Source organism: Pundamilia nyererei, unplaced genomic scaffold (assembly GCF_000239375.1).
Source record: "Pundamilia nyererei isolate P.nyererei 1_Seehausen unplaced genomic scaffold, PunNye1.0 scaffold00045, whole genome shotgun sequence".
Lineage (NCBI taxonomy): Eukaryota > Metazoa > Chordata > Actinopteri > Cichliformes > Cichlidae > Pundamilia > Pundamilia nyererei.
Window position 1 is genome coordinate 2,263,777 of NW_005187446.1, and position 20,607 is coordinate 2,284,383.

General features: G+C 41.2%; 3 protein-coding genes across 4 annotated transcripts in view; 2 read left to right on the forward strand and 1 right to left on the reverse strand.

Annotated features, from left to right (window-relative positions):
* rbfox1l (RNA binding fox-1 homolog 1, like) overlaps positions 1–4,424 on the reverse strand; it is a 12,507-nt gene extending 8,083 nt beyond the window's left edge. Inside the window, exon 1 of one of the 2 annotated variants that reach the window (XM_005732016.2) lies at positions 3,975–4,424. In XM_005732016.2, coding sequence (XP_005732073.1) covers positions 3,975–4,061 — 87 coding nt within the window. In that variant the 5' untranslated portion in view covers positions 4,062–4,424. Of the gene's footprint in view, positions 1–339; positions 412–3,974 lie in introns of those variants that run through there. The other variant, XM_005732015.2, reaches the window with a different exon arrangement.
* Positions 4,425–4,771: 347 nt separating this feature from the next.
* Positions 4,772–7,094, forward strand: rps9 (ribosomal protein S9). The gene is made up of 5 exons (XM_005732018.2): positions 4,772–4,852; positions 5,580–5,692; positions 5,794–5,916; positions 6,104–6,290; positions 6,833–7,094. Exons 2-5 carry the CDS (start codon positions 5,596–5,598, stop codon positions 7,008–7,010), a joined length of 585 nt encoding a protein of 194 aa, XP_005732075.1. The 5' UTR covers positions 4,772–4,852; positions 5,580–5,595; the 3' UTR covers positions 7,011–7,094.
* Positions 7,095–11,910: 4,816 nt separating this feature from the next.
* On the forward strand, positions 11,911–20,266 carry mboat7 (membrane bound O-acyltransferase domain containing 7). Its single transcript, XM_005732178.1, has 10 exons — positions 11,911–12,149; positions 13,572–13,651; positions 14,463–14,592; positions 14,838–14,964; positions 15,062–15,218; positions 15,633–15,828; positions 16,860–17,012; positions 17,140–17,316; positions 19,373–19,764; positions 20,235–20,266. The coding sequence occupies exons 2-10, from the start codon at positions 13,576–13,578 to the stop codon at positions 20,264–20,266; spliced, it is 1,440 nt and encodes a 479-aa protein (XP_005732235.1). The 5' UTR covers positions 11,911–12,149; positions 13,572–13,575.
* The last annotated feature ends 341 nt before the right edge of the window (positions 20,267–20,607 follow it).

The window sequence follows — 20,607 nt, forward strand, 5'->3', positions numbered from 1 at the left end:
TCATCAGATTCAACAGCCACAGGTATGTTTTAAGTCTCATAGACTTTAGAATCTCTAATATCCATTTTAATTAAACAACTGTTTACTTAAAAACTTTTTTTTTTTAAAAATGCGTAACAAATGTTTGTCAGGAGCACATTTCTACTAAATATAAGGACTGATAGTATGAAACAGACCTTCTAACCCGCTGCTTCATAAAACTACCTTTAATGAGAAAAACAAGATTAAACAGGAAAACAGGACCTCCTCCAAACCAAGTGTAAGCAGTGGTTTGGAGGAAACTCCTGCGCAGTTTCCATTCAAGTGAGGTAAAAAGCAGAGAAATAAAAGCAGTCTTACCCCCTTACTGCATTCCTCGATCTCTGATGCATTGTCTAACAACTGCCGCATTTTTAATGCCAGCTGACCACCCGCCCACCGCACCATAAGTTCTACCCATCCACCAATCATCAAATGATTGCTAGAGGAAAAGTGACCGGAGGTGGGGGGTGGCTGTGGGTGGGGGAGGTGTTCCGCACCAGCTGTGGACATCTGTAACTGTCAGTCACCTTGTTGCTCCCACAAAGAGCCCAGAGGGCCCCTCTAACCTACTCATGAACACAGAAAGCGTACGGAGCTTCCCCCCCAGGATTAAGTATTTATGAATGTGCGTGCTCCTGCTGAGGGTGCATCGTGCTAAATGTCGCCTCCGAGAATATCGGCCCTGACAGACACGGTTTTATTACCTCAGAGACATTTTCATGAACATCTACTTCTCTTTGTGTTGTGTGGAGTGGCTCAGTTGCCTTTTAAGAAACAGAGGACTTCACAAGCACAATAATGACATCAATGTTTGGGTTGGGTGCGAGTGAAGTGCTTCGCTGATCTTACTACATCATGACCACACAACAGAAAAAACAACAAAGTGAACACATTTACCCAGCTGTCAGACTACAGCATACTTATACTGCTTACACTTGAATTTCTGATGTTGAGCTTGCTTTATACTATAAACCTACCGCCGCCTCGTTTTGGACCCAGCCATGCTTCAGGAAGGCCGAGATGCATCAGTGATTCAATAGTGTTAAAGATCCCACCACATCAACATGACAGTCTGCACTCCCTGACAACGTCTGGCAGGAGATATGAGTCCACGTGTCACACACCAGGAGACTAAGAAACACAGTCTGTGCAGCCTCACCTCTTCACACTGACTGTCTACGTATATGTTGTATATATGCCGCCTTCTGTACTGTTATATATGTATTTAAACGTTCTGATTTATTGCTTTATATCTTGTGTTAGGACTTCCAGCTGAAGCATTTAACACAACAGTTCTTGTATAAACAGATGAGATATCTGTGACGGGCCTTCTCAGACTTTCAGGAGACAGGGAGTTCTTACAGGAGGGAAAACTTTCCAAGGACCTCATCGCAACAGTAACACTGAGTGGCAGATTCTTACTATTGGAGCTGTTCGTACTCTAAACTTTTCCATCTTAATACTTCAGACACATGTGACATGATATGTTTCAACCACATGAAGGTTTGTGCTGATCATGAAGATAATGTATAGAGCCCGTATGTTCATTCTGATGGTGGACAGTCCTCATTTAAAGATGTACAATAATGCTGCAGCACAATGTTCAGATGAAATTATTTTGTCTTGGCTTCCGGAAACGACTTCACAAATCTAAGAACATTTATTCTGGAAGACAATCCTGGAAAATCCTCACATTTGTGAGGATTCCCCCACAGTAACTGGGAATATTTCTATTAGAGCACTGATACTTTCACTTAATCACCGGATCAGAGGATACCCTGAGTTACCTTACAAGCAAAATGGCACAAGTGTGTCAGCTGCCTTCAGGATTTAAAGGAGTCACGATTAAAAAAAACTCTATCCCACGCCAGCTCATAATGGCTGGCATAGCTCTGCTGGCTGTTAAACTGGTTGTATAAGCAAGGAAATGGTTGTCAGGCAGACTCTTGTTGGCTTGGAGGATTTCATTTGACCACTCTCTGTTGGTTTGGAGGAGGATTTTTAATAAAGTGTGCACTCTCAACAAACCAGACTTGACATTCAAGCAGGCTTCACCCTGATAATTACTGAATGAGGAAAAGTTGATGGAGATGATTCATCTGCAGCTCTTACTTGTTATTCAAGAGAAATATTTAAGTTTGAACCAGAGCTGAAAGATAGGTATTGAGGCGCCGTCCAACTCTGAGGCCGTTCTTAACTCTCGCACTGGAGCTGGAACATGTTTCCAAATATGTTGACACAACTTGCACCTGCACTCTGTCCTACTTATCAGAAGAAACGACGATCTAGCTGCTCCGACCCTCCTCCGAGATATAAAAGCGATGTTGAGCGAAGAAAATGCATCTGTTAGATATCACTGTCAACTCTCCCCCCACCTTACAGACTAACTAACTAACCAGCCACTGTGTCTGATTCAGCACCACAGTCTCAACGCGAGACTCCTCACGGGCTTGTTTTTTATTATCATTGCCATTTGTTCCCCCTCTCTCGCTCGTCTCCTTCCTCAGCTGCTGGCTTGCGGTCAGAGGTCGACGGCTCGGAGCCAGGTGCTTGCTGGGACAGTTGCCACGGGATTTACACAAGACGAAGCTGACTGCAGATGTGGCCTTTTGGTGCTGGCCGAGTTACAAATGTTAGCAACAATATTCCTTTTTTTCATCCATCCATCTGCACATTCTGCACATCCCGGTTCCTCCTATTGAGCGACACGACAGGCTTTTTGTTTATATTGCTGATAAAAAAAAAAGAAGAAGAAAAGATTGCTGATAATGAGGAGAGGAGTTTTACAAGCTGCCAAATGTTGTGTTAAAACAGATGCTCCACATCAGTCATAAAGGAATTTCCCCAGCACTTGGAAATATGAGACTTTTAAAAAGGGAACAATTGCTGGATTGAAGTGAAGGATTCGAGCATTTCGGTACGCTGTATACTGTGTATATTGTTGCACTGACAATAAAGTTCTTGAATCTTGGAAGATCTAGCTGGGGCTTCAGACTATTTACTTCAGTGCCAGTCACCTTCAAATAACAATTCTCTCTGCATCTGTTTTCCATAAACAGCTCTCTGAATCTTATGAAATAAGTCAAGGTTACCCCGGAGGAGCCTAATATTCAACATTTAAATGCACAACAGGCTGGTTTCACACATTTATCTTAAGCACAGCTCACTACAGGACACAAGACAGGTGACAGACCCTCTTCCTGTGATTATCTGCTCAGGAGAGGAGGGCTAAAAATACAGCTGGTGTGAAGCACAGAGACAAGGTAGAGAGATACTAAATGAGCTGTGGCATTAGTGGCATGTCAGGGACACTTGCTGGTGGACTAAAGATAACCACTAATATGTCCTTACTAGTGAATAAATAAGACATTTCACAACTAGCACACTTCACACAGATCCTGTTGCATATTAAGCAATGCATCGATAGACTGAATTAGATTAAACTGTGACTTAGGGCCTTTTGGCTTCTTCTGCTCACTGGAAAATGTTTTAAGTTTTACAAAATACAGGGATTTTGTCTGGTAATAGGAATAAGATCTTTTCAGTTTAATCATTAAGCAAAATCATACAAAGGTGCTGATTTAAATGTCCAATTATTTGATTATATTTCTTAATGTGAGTATTTGGGTAAATAAAAGAATAAATATAACAACCAGAGCTCTAGAAATCAAATCAAATCAAATTAAATCACTTTTATTGTCACATCACATGTGCAGGTACATTGGTACAGCACATGTGAGTGAAATTCTTGTGTGCGAGCTTCACAAGCAACAGAGTTATTTTGAAATGCAAAATAACTGACATTGAGATTAAGAATTGTAATAATAAATAATATTATTTTGTTGCATAAAGTTATAGTTCCCCAGTAGATGATTTCAGGGATGTTCCCTAGGGGGGAAAATCTGAGTATTTATGTGATAATGTCTGGCCACAGAGTAAATCAAGAAGTTTACCTGAACTATGCTGGGGTAGCATGTGGTTGCCTGTGGGTAGACGGGGAGTCCATAAGGCTGGAGGATCACAGTGGGTGAGGAGAGCATAGCCCAAAAACGACACACGAGGAGATGAGGAACGGAGGAAAATGGGAGGAAAAGGAGAGCAGGGGGAAAGGAAGGGTTGATGTACACACAGAAGAGCAGGCGATCAGGCTGGAAATTTTTTTTTAAAAGGGAGGAAAAATCTCAAATGAAGGAAACAGAAACTCCAAGAAAGTGAGGGAGGTGGGAAAAAAGACCACGCTTAAGACTTTTGCTTCACCTCGAAAATGAAATCAAGCAAGAAAACACAAGGGAAACCCCCAAAACACCCGGAAAAGATGGGATTTAGAGCAGTGAAAGAGAAAGCCAGTGAGCTTCTGTGTGTCCATCAGTTGATCATGCAGCCTGACAGACAGAAACACATGGTCAGGGTCCCATTTCAGAGTTATATAAATAGTCACCCATGTCCTTCTCTCTGAGTTTACCACCTTACCTCCCTCACTCTCACTTTGTAAGAGGAGATCTGTGACCACTCAGTCAAACCTCTGTGCAGAGTGAAAGAAGCAGGCCTTTCCCGCCTCTCTGTGCACATTGAAGCTGTGTGTTATACCATCTATGTAATGACATGAGGCCTGTTCGTGATTCAAGCGCATAAACAAACTTCATCTTAACTTCTTCCATGTGTTCAGGTTGTGCTCTTCGCTTTGACCAACAGAGAGCGACAAACCCAGCGGGCCCGACTTCCGTTTGGGCGGTGAGAGGCATCATGGGACATGTAGTGTGCTCGCAGGCCCTATAAATGATTATGGACTTCCTTTAACTTCCTCTTTACTGCGCGAGCCTGAGCCAGACAGGTACGGTTACCATCCTCATCCTTACCAGCAATACAAACCGAGTGTATTTGGACCTCCACGTTGAAAAACAGTCATAGGACATGAAACTAAACTTATGCCTGTGCCAATTGAAGACCTGCATGTGTTTTTTAAAGCGTTTTTAAACGAAAAGCGCTTAAGCTAATGCTAGCTGCTAACATTAAACAACGTGGTGCGGTGTAGCTGCGGCCTAGTCTTATGGATGCCCGGTCTGTTAAACGTTTATACGCGATTTATTGTAGTTTCAGAAACATTTAATGAAGCGCATCCGATGTATCAATGTTTCTAGTCAATTCGGTCCTTACACATTACCCTTGTCTTCATAAACCGTACGATCGTGTGGCAAATCTGACCGATACAGTTGAAGCATGGAAGTAATAGTGACGGTTGTAGGTCCCTTTAGCCTGGTAAAAAGTTAATGTCTTTTTTTAAATTATTCAGTAAACGCTTTGAAAAACGGAACTAGACTGACAGATGGAGAGCCTATTTGGCTTAATTAAACTGACTCTACTTTTTGAGGTTGACTTGATTGTCTTAGTTGTAAATTGTAACATGAGTTATTGCTGAAAGTGCATAATGTTTGCCTTTAAAATGTCTTCTGTGCACAAGATTCAAATAACATGTCAACCTTGAATAACCCATTAAAAGTGTAAAATGGTATAAATCTTATATGTAGCATCCCCCTCACTGTAATTTCTTGGTTTTGCAGGCACTTATAAGCCATCATGCCCGTTGCCAGAAGCTGGGTTTGTCGTAAGACATATGTCACCCCCCGCCGCCCCTTCGAGAAGTCCCGTCTCGACCAGGAGTTGAAACTCATTGGTATGTTTTCATTTTCATAACTTCCGTCCATATATATATTTCAAGGCATACCCTTTAATGAGCTATACTAAACTGATTACGGCGTTTCATCTCCCTTTAAGGCGAGTATGGGCTGAGGAACAAGCGTGAGGTGTGGAGGGTCAAGTTCACCCTTGCCAAGATCCGCAAGGCTGCCAGAGAGCTGCTCACTCTGGATGAGAAGGACCCAAAGCGTCTGTTTGAAGGTGGGTAGGATGAGTTAAAGCTGGTTTGTGTTGGCCGATGATTTAAATATATAAAGTGTCAGACTTCACCATGGTGTCACGAATTCCTCGTCAATGAGGCCAATATTTCTGCTCTGCATAGATTTTTGAACACGTCTCTGTGGTTGTATGTTTAAATGACGTTTTGTGTATACGTGTGGTTTTCCAGGTAACGCTTTGCTCAGGCGTCTGGTGAGAATCGGTGTGCTCGATGAGGGTAAGATGAAGCTCGATTATATACTGGGCCTGAAGGTCGAGGATTTCTTGGAGAGGAGGCTTCAGACACAGGTCTTCAAGCTTGGACTTGCCAAGAGCATCCACCACGCTCGTGTCCTTATCCGCCAGAGGCACATTCGGTAAGCTCAAAGCAACACATAACGGGCTCAGTGGGGTTTTTTTTGTTTTGTTTTTTTTTGATGGACTCATGAGAACCTGTCGATGCTTCCTCTTCCATCAGAGGACCACCAACCTGTAACACACCCTGTTGACAACAGTTAAGATTTTCATCAAGGTCAATTCGGTATCAAAACCGTATACCTTGTCAGTAGACATTGCCCAGAGCCAATCCTGCCGCCGAGGGCGCAGACAGTGCCACGGTGTTGTGGCCGTCAGGTAAGGTATGGGGGATTGCACCTCGGGCAATTGTAGTATTCACTACAGCATTGGATATGAAGTACTCAGGCTGATGATTTAAGTCATAAGTTCAGATTTCCTGTGGTGTCAAGAATTCCTCGTCAATGAAGCCTGCAGTAAATTATACATGTAAAATATTAAAGATTCACACTTTTTCCACCCTGAAAGCTTTTTCAGCTTTTAAACTGCAAAGACAACTCTTAAGTGCAGCTGGAAGATGCATCAACATTTTCTAAAGTCCTCCCTTTATTGTCTGTCTTGGCAGTGTGCGCAAGCAGGTGGTGAACATCCCCTCTTTTGTGGTTCGCCTGGACAGCCAGAAGCACATCGACTTTTCCCTGAGGTCTCCGTACGGCGGTGGACGCCCAGGTCGCGTCAAGAGAAAGAACGCCAAGAAGGGCCAGGGTGGAGCTGGAGGAGCTGATGATGAGGAGGAGGATTAAGAAGGATGTTGTACAGGAGTGTTTCTTGATACTTCCTGTTGTGACAATTCTCAATAAAATGTTTGGTTTATCCAAAAAAAAGTAGCTGACTATGCAGTTTTAATAAAATGCAAACTTAAGTTTCAGAACTTTACTCAAATGGTAGCAAAGTGCTGTACACAAAGAGTCAAATAAGGACATTAAATAGAAGAATACGTAATATTACAGGATACAGCTGACATATGCTGTATCATGGTGATTAAAATGTATTCATATAGCACATTTCAGAAACAATCTAGTGTTTTTGTATCATCCAGAGAAGAAACAACTTTCAGGGATTATCTGCTCATGTGGACCTGTAGACTGGTTAGCTGAGCCTCAGCTGAAGATCTTGTGGTTACTAACAGGGGTATACTTCTATGCAAGTGTGAAAAATCAGTGACAAAAAATCTTAAAATAAATTCTAGGTTGAACAGGAAGAATACATTTTGGGGGTTTAGTAGAAAGTGTGGCTGCTGGATTTTTTCAATCAAGATGGTGTATGAGATTCAATAGTATGTACTGACTAGATTTCTTTTCGTTTGAGTTAATTTTACGAAGTCTCTTTAACTGTGTGACACAAAACTTGACACCTGAACTGACATGCTTATTTATACTGAGGTTTTTAAAATATTTTAAAACTATACAGCGTTATAGACATAGAGCTCAGGTATGTAGCTGTGAGTGTGCTAGATGCCAGATTAAGCTGACAACTATTACGTCACTCATTCATATTTAGCAGGTCTTATAGTTTTGTAATCTTAACAAAAAGACTTTAATGATCCTACGGTGAGGAAATTTGTGTTACCTCAGCTCAGGTACAGATGGCAGAAGAAAAGTACAAACAAATACAAACAAATACAAAATAAGTAAACACTATATCCAACAGTAGCATACACAGTATGTGATTATGGATAGAGAGTTGTTACTATTACTATGTAAGTAATAGCTATCTAAAAGTATAAACATGTACACGCACACACACATGTACACAATAAATATACATATGGATGATACACATGCATGAAGTGTGACTGTGGATGTCAGCAATGTCCAGTGACTCATGACATTGTGATTGAGGAGTTGCTGTTGGGATGAATGATCTGTGAAAGCGCTCCTTCCTGCAGCAAGGGTATTTCAGTCTCTCACTAAAGGAACTGCTCAGCACACTCACAGATTCATGCAGAGGGTGATGTGGGTTGTTCATGATGGATGTCAGCTTTACTAACATCCTCCTCTCGCCACCTCCACAGACTCCAGAGCACATCCCAGCACAGAGCTAGACCTCTGCACCAGTTTGTCAATCCTGCTCCTGTCTCTGTCCGTGCATCCGCTCCCTCAGCAGGCCAATGCAAAGAAAAAGGCAGATGCTACCAGAGTATCATAGAATGTTCTTAACAGAGTCCAGCAGACTCCGAAGGACCTCAGTCTCCTCAGCAGGTGGGGTCGACTCTGGCCCTTCTTATACAGGACGTCTGTATTTGTAATAAATTTGTTTTTATTTTCTCTAGACTCGCTTTTATTGAGTTTAGTTTCAGTTAGTTTTTAGAGTGAGTTTTCTCATTTCAGTTTAGCTTCTTTTTTCTTTTTTCTTTTTTTTTGAAAATGTTTCGTTTTAGTTCAGTTTCTATTAGTTTTAGTTTTTATTAATTATTATTTCATGAAGGGAATATGTCAGGGGCCAGATTTCAGAAACACAGTACAGGTAATACAGTAAAAACACAACTTTATTTTAAAAGCAGTTGACTCAGTCTTGTAGACATCCAACGTCTCAATAAGACATCTATCAAAGCCTTATATAGCAAGTTTTAAATATATATTCGATCTATCCTTCAAGCTCAGGAGCTTACGGGTCCTGCACAGAATCTTAGCTGTTCCTAGGACTGCAGTCTTCTGGACAGAGATCTCAGGTGTTGTTCCTGGGCTCTTCTTCGCTTGTCTACCACCACTATGTCCGATTGGTTAGCCACCAACATTTTGTCCGTCTGTATCTAGGAGTCCCACAGAATCTTAGCTCAGTCATTCTTGACCACCCATTTTGACCTCAGGACCTCCAGGCCATACAGTCCACAGATGGTCCTGTGTACTACGCTGACCACTTGGTTATAGCTTTACATGTATGCCCTGCCTGCTAGCATCTTACACCCTCCTGTTATGTGCTGGATTGTCTCAGAGGCATCTTAACACAGCCTGCACCTGGGGTCTTGCCTGGTGTGATAGACCCCAGCCTCTGTGGATCTTGTCCTTAGAGCTTGTTTCTGTGTTGCCATGATTAGTGCCTCCATACTGGATTCCTCGATTGTCTGTAGTGCTGTATTGACCTCCTCTAGTAGACCCTCAGAGGGTGGTGGTTACTTCTACAAGATTACTTCACATAAATCTTGGTAACCGGCTACCGAGGGTCCAAGTTTCCAGGTTGGCGATGATCCTATCTTTCAGGTCAGTTCCTCTTGCTCAGTTAGCATGTTAAATGTTAACATGAACTCCCTCGCTGAAACAGATCACATACAGTGGACTTGTTCCTCACCCTTCTTACTACTTTCAGTGTTTCTTTTTCATTCTTGCTTATGTGACAAAGGCTTCTGATTTTCAGCGCTCAATAGCCATGGGTCATACATACATACATACTGACTTCAAACTTTTCCACAATTTCTAAATAGTTTTCTTCCCTCTGGTCACATCTCAGAAAACTTTTGTTAGAACACCTTCCACACTTCCACTGATTTGTGGATGGGGAGAAACGCTTTGGGGAGAGACGTCAGGTGGCAGCGGCGGTACGTCACAGACTTAAGGACTATGTCGGGAGGGACTGAGCAGCTCGACGGTTTTTATGTGAAATAAATTATATTTTAGAACCCTTTATTTTATATTTCCTTGGTACCTCCACTACTCTTCCCGTTTAAGAAGGGTTTCCCTTTTTAGACTTAGAAGAGACTAATAATTAAAAACAGAACATATATTGTCTTTATCCCGGGCCTGATATATGACTGAGCGTCAGCATAGAACACTCAGGTGTGTGTTAACAAAATGCTACACCTCTCAGGAGAGGATTTCCCAGCAAATCTATCCTAACGCCAAATGGTGCAATGTTCAGAAAAAACGGCAAAACACCTGATGTCTACATCTCAAACTGTACAGGTCCTTGGTGAACTGAAGCAATATTGTGGAGTGTAGAAGAGTGGATCAAAATTTCTCCACAATAATGTCACAGAATGATATTGTGATAAAGAAAACTGGCTTACCGAGGTTCAAACGATATGTTCGGGCACCATGTCTCTCATATATTTTATTAAGGTTTCATTTTTAAAAAGCCGACACTTTAAATCGGGGTCCCCAATCCCAGTCCGCAAGGTTGTCCGGTGTCCCTGCAGGTTTTAGATGTGTGCTTGATCCATCACAGCTGATGTAAATGGCTAAATGACCTCTTGAAGTTCTCCAGAGGCCTGGTAATGAACTAATCAATGTGATTCAGGTGTGTTGACCCAGGGTGAGATCTAAAACCTGCAGGGACACCGGCCCTTGTGGACTGGGATTGGGGACCCCTGCTTTAAATGTTTTCGCTTTTAGTGGCATCTAAAGTAGGGTGACCATATTTTGATTTCCAAAAAAGAGGACACTTGGCTCAATCATGAAGAACTTGCTTAAAGAAACATAAAATCAGCCAGGGCACCAGGTATTATAGGAAAAGCCATAAAGCATTTGAATGAAAACAAACGCTGTTGTAACAGTGATGTACACTGTCTTGTTAGTATATGTATGATTTCTATACATTTTACATCAGATGAAAACTTTTGTTGTAAGATTCCCTGTTAATGCCCTACCTGGCCCCCCTGACAAAGCTTTGTTAGACCCGCCCCTGCACAGTTGCCAGCTGTCAGCTGTAGAAAAGGATCCTGGTGTTATTTGTCTCTCAGAAACAGTTCATAACTTCCCTTCAACTCATTCATGTCACCTAAAAGGTAAACCTGTTTCTCCATCACCTGTTCAGCTCTGATGATTCAGTAAGGACATCTCCTGGTTTCATCTTCATGTTTCAAACATCAGCTGATACTAGAAAGTAATATTAAATACATTCTAACAACAGCTGATCAAGCTTAAACGTGATGCTGTTGTTTAACGCGACATCCGCTGGTTTCTTCTTTCTGGCGCAAAGTGGGCGATAAACAAACGAGAGAGAAAAGCCGATCAGCTGATCATTGATCAGTTTCATGATTGAAGTAGAAACAGGAGAGGGAGGGGAGAGAATGAGAGAAGAAGAGGCAGCTGTGCAGCGTAAAGACACAGAGTAACTCCAGCTTTGTGTCTTTTTCATTGTAGCTGAAGTCCGGGACAAACTGTGTTCATATTCAGCTCAATACCAAATATTGAGTAATATCTCTGAATACGAGACGATTCCGTTTTTCTCTACTAACTAACCTTGTGAATAAAATAAAGTTCACTATCAGTAACATCATAGCACCCACCCAGCTGTATAGAAACTCCGTCATGCTAGCTAGTACGCAGTATGAGTTATTGTAACTGAATGACACAAAGCTGTGGGTTTGTTTTTATTTTCGATATCGCACACACCGTACTACACTGCATACTGTAATTACTGTACTTTTAATTTCTGAAAAAAAAATACTCTAAAGCTTCTTTTAATGTTTCAAAGTCTATTTGGACAATTTGGACATGACAACCATTAACTGGGGTATAAAAATATGCATTTCAAGGTTCACGTCCATTGCTCGACAGTTTTCAGTAAAATACAGTGAGCCACAGCGTTAAATGCAAATAATATGGAAATGAATCGTTAGACTGACATCCAATCCGCACCCCTGCCATTAAAGTGATAATGGTACAATCCGAGCGCTTGTTTAGCTCAGTTGTTGAAAAGGCTGACTGTAAAGGTGCAGGTTCGAGTCCCCAGTCGAGGCTGTTTATTCCCCGTCTTTTTCCATTTTCATTTCTGTCGCTAATAAAATAATATAATTTAAAATATAATTTTAAAAAAATGGTATAATCTATCTCTGACGCATCGCTCGTCAACCAGGAAGTGAAAACTGATCCGGTGTTAAAGTGTGAATGGCTAGTTAGGTGTGTTACCAGTCTTCAAACGGACAGGTATCCCGCTGTATAAATGTAAGTAACAGTGTCTATTGCTCTAACATTGTTCAATCCAATATGAAACATTAATGTGGACTGATAGTTTTGCTTTCTGTCTCCTTCCTGCCTGTTAACGGTTGTGGAGCCGTGGCTTAAGCTCCTGTTACGTGGGTTTTATGCGTAATCTTGTGTTTTTAACCCAGTTTATTCAGTCAAGCAGCACCGCACACAGTGCTGTTACTACTCACTAACACTGCACCTATATTGTTGAAGGTGTGCATACTGATGGTAACTGACAGCAGCCACGTTTTAACCCCGGAATATAATCGACAGTGGTTTCCACACTAATAAAAAGAGAAGTGTGCTCTTACACAAGGGGCTCTTCTTGTCTTGTCACCGGAAGTTACCTTAACATGGATAATTTCTCCTTCACGTGGAGCAGATTTTCTTTTGTTTTTTTCTAACCATGTGAGGGGTGTTACAGACGACTCTGTGTTCTCACAAGGGTTCGCGGATGTGTACAGATGATGTTAAAATGGCTTTTTATCGTTATTATTATTTTAGACCCTATTATGTTCCTGTGCAGCACATTTGTGGAGAATATAAAAAATGAAAAAGCTGGGATATAAAGATTCAGGCATTCAGGCTGGATAAGTGTGGGCTCAATGTTTGTAACTATTCATTTTTATTCAAATGGATAAACTATTACTGTGCTGAATTTCGATATAAACTATGGGAGACTAGAAGGGCTGTTAGGATTAAATTTTGAGCTGACGCAAAGTATACCAGTGCATATGGCACCACAACCGCTGCAACATTACTTGTCATGTTCTCATGTTATTGCTAAGGATTGTCTATTGCATTGGAGTCACACTGGGTTAAATATGTACACTTGGGTTTTAAGGGGTATTTATTATTTTCTTCTTTTTTTGGGTTGTATGGAAGCCCCAAACGCAATTTCATTGTTCTTGACAATGACAATAAATAAATACTATACTATACTTTTTCAAGGGTTTTTTCAAGGGTTAGTTCAAATTCAGCAAACCTAATAATTGCTGGCGAGATAATTTTACACAACCACAAGTGATTTGTTGTTACTAAAATGCAGAAAATAAATCTGTCCTTCAAATGGTGTTTAGAGGAGGTTGTAGTATTTCTTGTGTACTTTAGGCTCCTTTCCTACACCTGCATCTACAGCTAAACAACACTTGTTTAGACTTCCTGTTGCTAGCCACTCTGGCCTCAGAGGTCTGTTTGTGTAATTCTCTGCACTGTGGCGGCCCTTAGAAATATCCCTCACTCTGAGCACACAAACTTTATTTCTGAGTATTTGCATGGAGTGTTTCTCTCATGCTTTACTTTGCATGTGGGTTGCATTATAAAAGTGTGTGTGTGTGTGTGTGTGTGTGTGTGTGTGTGTGTGTGTGTGTGTGTGTGTGTGTGTGTGTGTGTCAGCAGAGCAATGTCTCCTGATGAGCTGGTGTACCTGGGAGTCCTTGCTGCTTCCATCCCTGTTGGATTCCTCTTCCGGTACCTCAGTGAGTATTTCGATCAAATTATAAACAAATTCATACATAATTTATATATTTATTTTTATCTAATGCTGCTTGCTGGTGATTGTTATACTATGAGATGAAAAACTGACACAACCATAATTTACTATTTAAATGCAAAAGGGGGGAAAAAGTCTTATTTTGAGAGTTGTGATTATTCAAATAAGTCAGTCCTTTGAAGACTGGATTCAAAGTCACACCAAAAGTCCATGTTAACAAACAGCACTGAAGTTACAGCAGCACAGAAGTGTGTGTCACTTTGTAACAGGAAATCGTATGCATTCAGCTGGTGCTGCAGAAAACATTTTAATGATTTTATTTTTGGTTGTATTCTGCTGCAGAGTCTGCTTTACACTGCTGGTGTGTGATCAGTTAAATTTGTAGACCGTTTATCAGCAAGGATATTGATCAATCAGTATAAGTTGAATAATAAAGTGAAGGGACTTTCACGTCTCCTGGAATCAATAAATGATGTTTGCCCCAAAGGCAATCTGTGAAAGGACGACCACATATTCAGGATAAACACATGGAAATCACAAAAAATGCTCATGTTTATATTTTTCATGGCTTTCTCTTTAAAGGTTTTCACTAATTAACTGATGATTTTATTTTTATTTTCAATTTGCATTAAAAAAATTACATTTCTCCACCTTTTATCAACGGGGGCTGACAGCAGTGGGTGGGAATCAACAGACTTGTATAACATTATATTTTTCCTGCTGTGTCAGGCACTTTTCCTGCCCCACGGTAGACACATGTAGGTGGCTTCCACTCTGCAATTTTTCTGTCACTTCAGGTCCACCTGTGAAGCAGGGTGCAGCTCTTCTTCTCGGCCTGTCCATCACTATCGCCACCTGCCACATCCACACACTCCACTCCCTGGTGACCGTGATCGGAACATGGATTATTATCAAGAGCAGTTGGAGGTGAGGAACGAACATCCATGCATTTCAGACTTATTTTACTTTGTATCACACAAACTGTTGTCTGTGAATTCACCTGTAAATTTCTCAAATATAGCAGCTGATCTAGAGTGTAGAAATGGTTAAAAAAATAAATAGAAATAAAAACCTGTAAGCTTTAATTTCAGCCAGAAAGTGAAGATCACAGCATGCAACAGGACTCCATGTACATGTAGTCTCACTCCTAACTATATATGTCTGTTTACAAGGCACGCCCCAGCGCTGAGCCTCAGCTGGACTTTTCTCTACCTCCTCTTCTTCCGCCTGGTCACTAAGTTTGGTCTGCCATCACCAACACCTTTCGCCAACGCCGTCCAGCTACTTCTCACGCTCAAGGTATGGAAAGTTAAAAACACTCAAGTGGAGAAATCAGTTTAAAATTATACTGCAGTGTATTTCAAATTCATGCATCCTTATCTTACTGTTAATGTAGATGGTGAGTCTGGCCAATGAGGTGCGCAGCTTCCACGTGGAGAAGAAGAAGGACGTGAGCTCCTTTGCAAAGTCCCCCGTCGTTGGCGGTCTGTCGCAGGAGCCTTCCATCTACGACATTTTGTCGTATAGTTACTGTTATGTCGGTATAATGACGGGTAAATAACTTGTCTTAAATGTTCAGAAAAAAGGAAATTCTGATCTTACATGAACTGTTTTTAACTGTAAATTGTAACTAAGTGTTGGTGTTCATTTGCTTTTGCATGAATTTTAACTGTTGTCTCTCTTTGTCTCGCTTTCTGCTACTTGTCCAATATTGTGAGTCCATGCTTTTTTTTAGTATTATTTCTATTTCTAACAGTTTTCATAAATCTCTACTCTATTTTTGTTCTCTCACTTCCTTTTCCTACTCAACTGCACCCTGTGTTGTTTTTTTTGTTTGTTTTTTAACCACACTGTCCTCTAATGTTCCTCTCTATACCTTGCATCATCCTGATTGCCCAATTTTTGTCTGTCACTGTCTTCTCAATCCTGCATTTATCCTTCTGTCTCATCCCTTCATGTCCTTAAAGGCCCTTTCTTCCGCTTCCAAACATACATTGACTGGGTGAGGCAGCCGAGCCCGCTGGCCCTCCCCGGTTTGACGCCATGCCTGCAGCGCTTGAAGCTGGTTCCTGTCTATGGCGCTCTGTTCCTGGCTGTCAACTCTGTCTTTCCGCTGGCCTACGTTCGTACCGAGGACTTCTTGGATCAAAACGTTTTCTATAGGTATTGTGACAAAGAATCAGCACAACAGCAATACGCTTTTGGAAATTAATAGGAGTTATAGATTAATTATATTTTGTCATATTATCACTGGAGAGTTGTTTACGTTTTTTTTATCAGTGATTAAAAGTAGACTAAAGTAAGACAACTGTAAACAAAGCAATTTTTTAAATTCTATTAGAAGAATTCATTAGAATGATTTTACTCAAAAATAACATTTATACTCTGTAGCCACTTTATTAGGTACATCTACAGTGTATCGTGAAGTCGTCATGTTCAAGACACCAGTTTCAGTTGATTTTAGCTTTTTGACGTGGTGGAAGCAGCCATCAGAAAATAGGCACACTGTGGTCATGGAGGGATACACATGGTCAGGAACAATACTCTGGTACACGGTGATTTTTAAATGATGCTCTGTTGGTACTAAAGGGCCCAAAGTGTGCCACACCATTACACCACCCCTGCCAGTCTGAAACCAGTGGCACCCAGTGTGGTCTTCCACTGCTGTAGCCCATCTGCTTCGAAGTTAAATGTGTTGTGTGTTTAGCGATGCCCTTGTGCATAGCTTGTTTGTAACAATGGTTATTTGAGTTACTGTTGACTTCCTATCAGCTCAAATTGAATTGGCCATTTTCACACAGAGAACTGATGCTCGCTTGATATTTTCTCTTCTTCAGACCATTCTCTGTAAACTCTGGAGAAGGGTGTGTGGAGAAAATGCCAACAGATCAGAAGTTTGTGACGTTTGTCCAAGAGTCACTTGGACCACTGTTCTTCCTCATTCTGATGCTCTGTTTGAACTTGAGCAGGTCGTCTTGATCATGTCTACGGGTTTAAATGCAATGAGTTGCCACCGTGTGATTGTCTGATTTGATATTAACAAGCAGCTGAACAGGTGTACTTAATAAAGTAACTGTATATATATCAAAACGTAATTAACTCTTCAGTAAAGGGCACTGAATAGATTTGTCACATCTTATTTGTTTCTTAGGACAAAGGTGCATGATACACTTTGTCTTTGCTTTCATCCTCAGGATGTTCTACATGGTAGCAATATTCTTCGTGTTTAGAATGCGTTTCTATTCAGCGTGGTGCGGCGCTGAGGCTGGCTGTATCAGTGCTGGCCTGGGCTGCTATCCAGAAAAGGCTCTTTCTAAACCTGGAGGAGGACCTACTGTCGACTACAGGTACATAATCACAGGAATAGCAAGCATATAAAAAGAGGATGCATCTGTGTACATAAACGAATATTCTAAAAGTGTAGGGGTTTGATATTTTTGGTGTTAAATGCTGGTTTCTTTTCCTTCTCTCCAGTCCTGATCCCACCACGGAGGAGAAATATGACTTCAAAACCATCCAGAACATCGACTGTTACAACACTGACTTCTGTGTGAAGGTCCGACATGGCATGCGTTACTGGAACATGACAGTGCAGTGGTGGCTGCATCACTACATCTACCCCAACGCCCCCTTCAAAGCCTACACACTCAGGTATGTGAAGCAGGTTCTGCTTATTCTACAGTAAGAGATCCCTGTGTGGTGTATATGGGACCTGTGCAATAAGTTCTAATGTTAGGAGGTACATGTGAGAGGTGGCAGCAGTCTTCTTTAATATTCTGTTTATATTCAGCAGGGATGCCAGTGAAGCTTCATATCTTATACAGAAGTAATAAGTCCTAAATGCAGTGCTGTTGTTGGCTAATAAACATTACAAGGCAACAGTAAAATTCCAAACTCAGTGCGTGGGGAAAAACGTAACTACCTGGATTTAAATAAGCAAATAAGTAACAGCCATGCACTGAATAACTGCTTTCAGGGTATTGAAACCTAACTGACGACATGAGTAGCTTCTCTCTCTCTCTCTCTCTCTCTCTCTTTTTTTTTTTTTTTTTAAACAACCACATCAGAAGACATATCTCATGCTGTGTAAATGATATTATTCATTTACAGAGGTGTCAAATTATTGGCCGGCATCAAGCAAAGAAAACTACTAAGGAGATTACTGAAACTATTAAAAACTGTCCAACGCATTAGTGAAACCTGGAAGGAAAGTGGTGTCTCATCTTCCTCAAAGAGGAAATGTGGTCAGAAACCACTTAAACTTTTTACCCAAAAGCTTTACCCACTGAAAACTGACTAGGGGTAACCCTCAAAACTCAACTGAGTCGTAGGTCATATTTCAGACATGCTTATATTAAAAATAGCTGGGTGTACAGATTAGTAAAAATCCCAGAACCAGTTTTAACTGGTGCCAAAACACATGTTTATTTATATGTACTGGGGTGTCAAAACCTGTCAATAAGTGTGCTAGGGAGACTGTCAAATGTTGTTTTTATGGGGGAAAGAATAAAAAAAACTGGGTGTTTTTTTTTTTTTTTTTTTTTTTTTCCTCTTTTCATTTATGAGTGAGGCTAATTGGGAAGGAAATGTTTAGTAAGGAGCATCCAAGATTGGATTCTGGGGCGATGGAAAAAGATCATGTGGTCCAAGTGCAGATTTAACCTGCTCCAGAGTGATGAAAGCATCGGGGTGAGGTGAATGAAGTGATGCACCTATCATGCCTATTATGTACTGTGCAACCCCGTGAGGGCAGTGTTATGATCTGGGGTTGCTTCAGTAAGCCAGATCTAGGCTCAGCAACATTAGGTGGCCAGAAACAATGAGGTCAGGTGACCCGATCAGGCTCAAATGTGAAAGAGTGTTCAAGGGAGCATGAGGCTTCATTTCTACACATGGGAGTCTCTTATCATCAAAACAAGATGTTGATGCAACTTTGTCTGGAAATCATAAATGTTATGACATCACGTACATGCATGAAAATATGAAATATAAACGTCGTCCAAAAGATGATTGAGTGTCTTCCCCCCCATTTTATTATTAATATCAAATGTCCCATCTTTTCTCTTACTATCTTCTTTCTTAACTGGCGTATGTTTCCAAGTGTCTCTGTCGCTGCCGCACATGCACATTTAAAAAAACATGTGTCTCATTTGCACAATGATGAAACATAACAGAAAAGAAAAGCTTGACACTTCGGTTTGTAGCAAACATGACTCACTCAGTAGTGGATTTTTTTAATTTATTTATTTAAATAGCCTCTTTTCAGCAAAGCGTTCTGTTCTCCAGGAGAGAGAGAGAGAGAGAGAGTGTGTGTGTGTGTGTGTGTGTGTCAAAAATAAACTACACTGCCTGCTACAACGAGAGTACACAGTGTTCATTGTGATAAAAGAACATGTCAGCCAGTGCCACGACGCAGCTCACATGTTTTTGTGGAAGTTTATAGCACACAGAATCATGAATATACTGATCCATATTAATAATGTGGGTAAAAAAAAGCAGGTTTGTGTTTTGTTTTCTTACAAATACACTTACCGCAGACTTTAAATATCCCATTTATGTAAATGTGTGGGTCAAACCTTTTACAATTCTTCCTTTTTTGCACTTAAACCACCCTTATCCCGCCTCACGATCTTAACACCTCTAACAACTGAGGACAGAAACTCACCTCGTGTTTGGTGTGCCTCTCTCCTGTGTCTGTACCTCTCAGGGCTGGCTGGACCATGTTCATCAGTGCTTACTGGCACGGACTGCACCCTGGCTACTACCTCTCTTTCCTCACCATCCCCCTGTGCATCGCAGCAGAGTCTGCCATGGAGGCTTCTGTCCGAGCTAAACTGGGTCCACGTGGGCAGAACATCTTCGACTGGGTTCACTGGCTCTTGAAAATGAGGGCCTACGACTACATGTGCATGGGCTTCGTGTTGCTGAACGCCACTGACACCATCAACTACTGGATGTCGATCTACTTCATCATGCATGTCATTGCTGTTTGCTGTATACTAGTGGGCAGGGTCTTAAAGGGAGGGAAGAAGGAAGGGAGGAGAGGGGACAAAGAAGAGAAAAGAGAGGGCGAGAAGATAGATAATGATAAAAACAAAAGTGGAGAAAAAACAGACTGAAAGGAGGTGCAAGGAAATAAAAACTGGTTAGATCATTTTTGGGAGAGGAGGAGGAGGTTGCTGCAAGAGCAGAATTTCAAACGCTGGTTTCACCAACACTTATCTTCCTAACAAAGCTCACACAGGTCCAAGAGAAAAGTTCAAATCTTGTTTAGTTAAAAAACAAAAATAAAAGTGCATTTCATATAAACATATTCATACAAATGCTGTGAACAGCGGAAGAGGAATCCTCGAGCTCCGTGAAGGCTTTTAGAGAGTGAGTGGCAGCTGGTCTGTAAACGGTTACAGTGCAGCAGATATCTTAACATTACTGAGGAATCTTTCACACGTGGATACAAACGCCTAAACTTCACAAACTCCTTCTGTTTCTCTTTTGATAAAGCCTGTTAGCAGTTTCAACATTATTTTTTGACATGAAATCAATCTGAGAAACCCTTTTTGCTGGCGTAGAACTCGACTTTGAAAGTGCAGGATCCCAGTAGTAGTATCATATAAGGAAAGCTACTTTTGGCTACTCCCTTATTCGTGAGAGGTCACCACAGCAGGTGTCTGATTGGTGGTTTGTTTGTTTTTTATACGGATTGCCTTTCTGATGCAACCAAACCACAATTTGTACCATACATCCTTTGTTTTTCTTGTTCTTCAAAATATTATACCAACAGGTGTATAGGATTGCAGTAGAGGTAGTGGTAGAGGTAGATTCTGGGTGGACTCCTTGCACTCCTCACTTACACAACCACCATCTATGAGTCCACGACCCTGGCTGGGCCAGGTGTAAAGTAGGTCGTCTAGTATTAGAAATGTCTGGAGACTCGATCTCCAG

What these genes read in the sequence shown, in the direction of transcription:
- rps9 (XM_005732018.2), top strand. Translation starts at nt 5,596, where the DNA reads ATGCCCGTTGCCAGAAGCTGGGTTTGTCGTAAGACATATGTCACCCCC. An exon ending in CCAGGAGTTGAAACTCATTG is followed by an intron (nt 5,693 to 5,793) that starts GTATGTTTTCAT and finishes TCTCCCTTTAAG; the next exon opens with GCGAGTATGGGCTGAGGAAC. An exon ending in ATCCGCCAGAGGCACATTCG is followed by an intron (nt 6,291 to 6,832) that starts GTAAGCTCAAAG and finishes CTGTCTTGGCAG; the next exon opens with TGTGCGCAAGCAGGTGGTGA.
- mboat7 (XM_005732178.1), top strand. Translation starts at nt 13,576, where the DNA reads ATGTCTCCTGATGAGCTGGTGTACCTGGGAGTCCTTGCTGCTTCCATC. An exon ending in GGACCTACTGTCGACTACAG is followed by an intron (nt 17,013 to 17,139) that starts GTACATAATCAC and finishes CCTTCTCTCCAG; the next exon opens with TCCTGATCCCACCACGGAGG. An exon ending in TTCAAAGCCTACACACTCAG is followed by an intron (nt 17,317 to 19,372) that starts GTATGTGAAGCA and finishes TGTACCTCTCAG; the next exon opens with GGCTGGCTGGACCATGTTCA.